This window comes from Sinocyclocheilus anshuiensis, unplaced genomic scaffold (genome assembly GCF_001515605.1).
Source record: "Sinocyclocheilus anshuiensis isolate Anshui unplaced genomic scaffold, SAMN03320099.WGS_v1.1 scaffold1466, whole genome shotgun sequence".
Classification (NCBI taxonomy): Eukaryota; Metazoa; Chordata; class Actinopteri; order Cypriniformes; family Cyprinidae; genus Sinocyclocheilus; species Sinocyclocheilus anshuiensis.
This window is the reverse complement of record NW_015558614.1, coordinates 27,699-33,607: the sequence shown is the minus strand read 5'-3', so window position 1 is coordinate 33,607 and position 5,909 is coordinate 27,699. Positions and strand designations below refer to the sequence as shown.

At 38.8% G+C, this 5,909-nt stretch overlaps 1 protein-coding gene across 1 annotated transcript in view; it reads right to left on the bottom strand.

The window, feature by feature from the left end:
• Positions 1-2,923: 2,923 nt before the first annotated feature.
• Positions 2,924-5,909, bottom strand: part of LOC107680330 (male-specific lethal 3 homolog) — a gene marked incomplete at its 3' end in the record, with an annotated part of 16,077 nt that continues 13,091 nt past the window's right edge. Inside the window, exons 2-3 of the mRNA XM_016476178.1 lie at positions 3,821-3,949; positions 2,924-3,084 (exon numbers count right to left, since the gene is read on the bottom strand). Of these exons, the coding sequence (XP_016331664.1) occupies positions 2,924-3,084; positions 3,821-3,949 (290 nt within the window). The remainder of the gene's footprint in view (positions 3,085-3,820; positions 3,950-5,909) is intronic.

The window sequence follows — 5,909 nt, the reverse complement described above, 5'->3', positions numbered from 1 at the left end:
AGCTTTTCTTGCTTTTCTTCTACTCTGATGAGTCCCTCAGTCCCTGCCGCTAAAAAACAGCCCCACAGCATACCAGCACAACCAGCACACTTTACTATTGGGATGGTACTCTGCATATGATTAGCATTGCCTGGTTTCCTTCAAACGTGATGCTTGGAATTGAGGTTCATCAGACCAGAGAATCTTGTTTCTCTGAGTCTGAGGGTCCTTTAGGTGCCGTTTTGCAAATTCCAAGTGTGTTTTCATGTGTCTCCACTGAGGAGAGGATTGAGTTTGGCCACACTGCCATAAAGACTGGATTGGTGGAGTGTTGCAGTGATGTTTGTCCTTCTGTAAGTTTCCCCATATTTATATATGATCATGGCGCTCAACTAGAGTGACCACCATCTTCTTGGTCACCACACTAACCAAAGCCCTTCTCCATCAGTTGCTCAGTTTGGCCAGAAGGCCAGCTCTAGGAAGAGTCCTGGTTGTTTCAAACTTCTTCCATTAAGGGTAACATAGACTACATGCTTCTGTGACCCTTCAATGGAAAAAAAAAAAAAAAAAAAAAAAAAAAAAAAATGAAGGGGTGTGAATACTTTTGCAAGGCACTGTACCTCAGCGTCAGCTTTGTGGTTTCATTGATGGTATATTATTAATTTGTTCTGTTATGTTCATAATCATTAAATTCTTTTAAAATACGGTCAACAAAAATAAACACACATTAACACGTTCATAATTTTATGTATTTATTTTTTGTAGTATCTTGAAACTCTACCGAGCAGCGTTTTGCGCTCAGATTAGATGACAATGGTCGACCATTAATTTTACATCAGAATGAATACGCTACCAATGAACATTTTTTATAGATCCACCAAATTATCCAAATTTTTGTTAATTAACAAAGATGCCACCTCAGTAAATTAGTAAAATATTAAATTGAGTTAATGCCTACCTAATATATTTTAATATAAATAATGTATGAAATAAACATTAAAGCAGAAATAAGAACGATGTAAATGGCATCTCTCATTAAAACTCGCTCGCTCCTGCTCTCTCTTCCAGCTCGTCGGTTCTCCGCATTGGATTGTGGGAAATAGTGCTTCAGCGAGTGTACATCGGTTGTACACTCAAAATCAGAATGCATTATGGGTAAAAAGTAGTGAACGAATGTAGGGAATGAAGTCGTTCACTCAGAATTCGGACAGCACTACAAAATAGCTGACACCTGATATAGTGCACTATATAGCGGATAGGGAGCGGTTTCGGAACACCGCTACAGTGAGAGCCACGCAGACGCACGTGAACTCTGAATTCCGTTCACTTCCGCATCTATTAATGACACATACACGCAAAATTATGTCAAAATGCATGTCTCTGCAAGTATCCTTGTAAACACAGTTGCTTATGGTTTAGGTGAAGGTAAAACATTGAGAAAGAAAATGGATGCGTAATAGTATATTCACAGCAGTTTAATGTTCCTGTTGCTTTCTGTGTCATGATTGTTAATCAAACAACAAAACACAGAGAAAAATCACTTTTGTAGCTTTAACACAGATTTATTAGATTTAGGCCCAAGCCCAATTCTATTTTATATCCCTACCCCTCCCCCTTGTCCCTTGAAACAGAGGGTCAAGGGGTAGGGGTGAAAATATTCCCCCTAAGAATTGGGACACCACTACTATAACGTCACACGTCAACATACGTCGTCTAGCTCCTACAATAAACACACCTATACTGGTGTGCTGGTGTGCATTAGAGCCTTTAATTACCGTTCTATATTACTGCGTTGCTTACTGACACACACACACATATATATATATCAGAGATCTCTCACATGCAGGAGCAAAGAAACTTGTCAACGCTGCCCCACGACTTTTATTAATAACAGTTTAAATACTGAATCGCTACATTATATTTTCCAGCCACGAGAGGATAAAATCGCTGTTTTTGAAGTAAACTCACTCTAAAAAGAGAAACGCGCATACACGCAACTTTCATCTCTCTCTCTCTCTCTCGAATTGGTAATATTTGAGAAAAGGGTTTAGCGATTTCTAATTATTGGGGGGACTAGCCCCCCTCAATGTCTACGGTGGTTATCGCCCTGATCAGACATGAAAATATGTTGTGGCTGTCTGTAATATGACGTTAGCAAACTTTAGCGATTTTTTGCAAACATTTATTTGAGTAACATGACCGTAAATATGAATGATTGAATGTTACATAAAACAAATGATTACTTTTCATTAAAATCTTTATTAATGCCAAAAATGCTTACATTTCTTTTTGTTCGCTCGGGCAGCCATGTTGCCGCTGTAGCCGGTTTACGCTGAGATAATTCATACCCCTTCGTTTGAAGTGTGGTCCCGAAAAATCTTCGTTTGAGAGGCTATCTGGCCCTTCCTCTTACCCCTCCAACCAAAAGAGAATCGAGACACCCCTACCCCTTCACGTGAACGCGCGAAACAGAGGGGTAGGGGAAAGGAGAAGGGCTAAGGGGTAGAAATGGGATTGGGCCTTAATTTATACAGCGAAGACTATGTAGTGTTATTTTACATTTGGTTATTACATTTCTGTAAGTTACCTGAATTCTATTAGACTTATCTGAAAAATATAAAGCACTGTTTATTTCATTTGTATCTTTGTTCTATTATATTTATCTATGCTTGTAATATATTTATTTTCTATGCTGATTTACTCGCCTACAAAATCACCCCAGTCATTGATTATTTATTTCCAAATAGAGCTATTCAAGCCATCTGGTGATTTCTTTTTTTTTTTTCATATCGCAATATATAATCGCAGAAAAACTAAATATTGCAATGTGAGTTTTTTCCAATATCGTGCAGCCCTACCATTCATGTTACATATCCTATGTGTAAGGTTGTGGGGAAGCAAAATAAAAAAGCTTTATAAGAAAATAATTTTGGTTACAACTTACTTCCTCTCAGGTGGCATATAGTGTGGACACATATTAGTCTGTGTGGAGCTCTGAGGGTGCCGACAGCGCTCATTAGCTGAGAAAGCTGCATTTAGGGTGAAGTGCTTCACATAGGACTCCAGAATGTTTACTATATTCATCAGGCATGGAAGCTTCACCAGCTGTTGTCAATGAAACAAAATGAATGAAACATTTTTGTAAGCATTACACAATGCCACTAAAGGAGACTAAAGGAGAAATTATGCAATGAACAAACCAAAGTAAATCTGAGCTTAGAGATGCGATGATGTACAGTATATATTAGAGCCCGACCGATATGGGTTTTTTGGGGCCGATATCGATACCGATATTAGGGAGTTAAAAAAAAAAGGCCGATACCGATATATCGGCCGATATTCTTTGTGTATATTATAGTACAGTACCAATCAAAAGTTTGGACAATTTAACCACCCGTAACTCCCGAACCCCGGGGGCTATCCACGCGGGGGTGGTCTCATTTGAAAGAGGGCCTCGAGACGTACACTCGATTCGCGTTCGAGAGGGTTCCTTGAGCTGAAGAGATCACCCGAATTTGGTGCGGATTCGCCGCGCTGTTACGGAGATATGGCCGTTCAAAATTTCAATGGTTTTCCATAGACTTGAGCTTTAAAGCGTTTCATCCAGGTCGCCAGTAGCAAACAATGGAGCGCGCCCTGCTGGACAAACTAAGTAATTACACCATTTCAAGCATTTTATCTGCATTATATGTTCTGTACAAAAAAGGTTCATATCGGCGGCATATTCGCCGATACCGATATATCGGCGACAGGCTCATATCGGCCGATAATATCGGCAAAACGATATATCGGTCGGGCTCTAGTATATATTACCAAAAAAAGTATGTAATTGCATGCATACCTTCTTTCTTTTGTTGATATAGTAACAGTCATCCTCCAGCTTCTTCTTGAGAACATCAGGGATGTCAATGTTTACAGTGATGCTCTTGTCTTCACTCTCCCTTTTGGTCTGCGGCTCCTGCTCTTCCCTCTGTGTAAAAGTATAGTATTAAGTTTATAAAAGCATACATGGAATTTCCTGTTTTTTTTATTTTTTTAATTCAAGCACATTCAGATAAAAAATGTGCATGTTAATACAAATAAGGACCTTAGTCAGGGTTGAATACTGAAATCTATGCAGATAAAATGGAATTCAAAGGAGTTTTTGTCTATTAAAAGGCTTAAAGAAAGACATTTTGTCAGCTGAACAACTGAGTTTTTGAAAAGTACAATCCATTGAATGCACCGTACTTCAATCCTTCAAACCTCATTTTCATTCCTGTCAAAAATTTAAAAACAACGGTGCAATGATTATTCCTTCAGCAAACACCATAACATCAGGTGTCTCAATTGTGCTGTCCAAATAATACATTTGTCAGTCTAGTCTAAATCACCTATGGTTTTTGTAGAACTGATCATTTTATCCTAAGAATTACTACACTAGAGCTGCACAATTAGTTTTCAAAAAGAATTATGACTTCAATGGACTACTTGCACAACTATTTTCATGTTCTACTTCCAGTAACAAGATTCAGCACACAAACATACAGACAGATAATCAGGAGAAGATCAGTTGATTAAAACAATGCTGAACCTGCTGAAATGTTCCTATAAATATATTTTTCATTGCAAATCTTTAATCGTTTATGAGGGAATACCACTAAAATAAAGGTGGGATTACTCAACAAGTTATGATAGTACTTTGTCTTTATGAAGTGTGTGTGAATAAAAGCACAGAAGACAGACACAATTTACCACTGTGAATAGGTCTGTCGCGATAATTAAATAACTATCTAATCGCGATTATTTGATCTAACCAATTATTGTGCTTTTTATACGGCACAAGGGGGAGTCATACACCAAAAGAAACAGAAGAGCGCCAGTTTGCTTTTCATGCACTGTATAGCCTATATCATCTGAAGCCATTCCATATCTTAATGTGAGGGACAGAATTATATTTACATATAATTCTGGGACCGGGCAGTCGTGGCCTAATGGTTAGAGAGTCGGACTCGGACCCAAAGGTTGCGGGTTCGAGTCTCGTACCGGCAGGGATTGTAGGTGGGGGGAGTGAATGTACAGCGCTCTCTCTCACCTTCAATACCACGACTGAGGTGCCCTTGAGCAAGGCACCGAACCCCCAACTGCTCCCCGGGCGCCACAGCATAAATGGCTGCCCACTGCTCCCGGTGTGTGTTCACGGTGTGTGTGTGTGCACTTAGGATGGGATAAATGCAGAGCACTAATTCCGAGTATGGGTCACCATACTTGGCCACGTCACGTCACTTCACTTCACATTGTTAACTGAATATTTTCAGCTGAAAGCATGATTTCAGTATTCAATTAATTCAATTCAAGTTTATTTGTATAGAGCTTTTCACGATACAAATCGTTGCAAAGCAACTGTACAGGAAATTAAGTTTCTACAATATTTAGTAGTAGCTTATCAGTGGTGACTGTCAGTTAATGTACATATGGCAGAAATGTACAGAAAAATCAATTAAAGACGTAATCAAACAGACGATAAACACTATTAACAGCAATTATTATATGATGCAATCAAACTTATAGCAAAATTTGGTAGCTCTGTATGTTGTTTCAAGGTTGGCATCATCTGAGGTCCTCTGAGGGGTTTGCATCATCTCTTCTCAGGTGTTCGGTCATCTCAGATCTTTATAAGGGCTGGATCCAGACTGAAGCTTGTGTGGCAAAAACAGAGAAAATATAGACGCATAATTAGCATAGTTGGTGTTCCAACCAAGCAAAATTGATTTGTTTAACCCAAGCTAAAGAATAATAATGTGCATTTGATCAGATATAACTGCAGTACAAGATTATGAGATGCATTATTTGAATGCTTGGCCAAAGAGATGTGTCTTTAATCTAGATTTAAACAGAGAGAGTGTGTCTGAACCCCGAACGTTATCAGGAAGGCTATTCCAGAGTTTGGG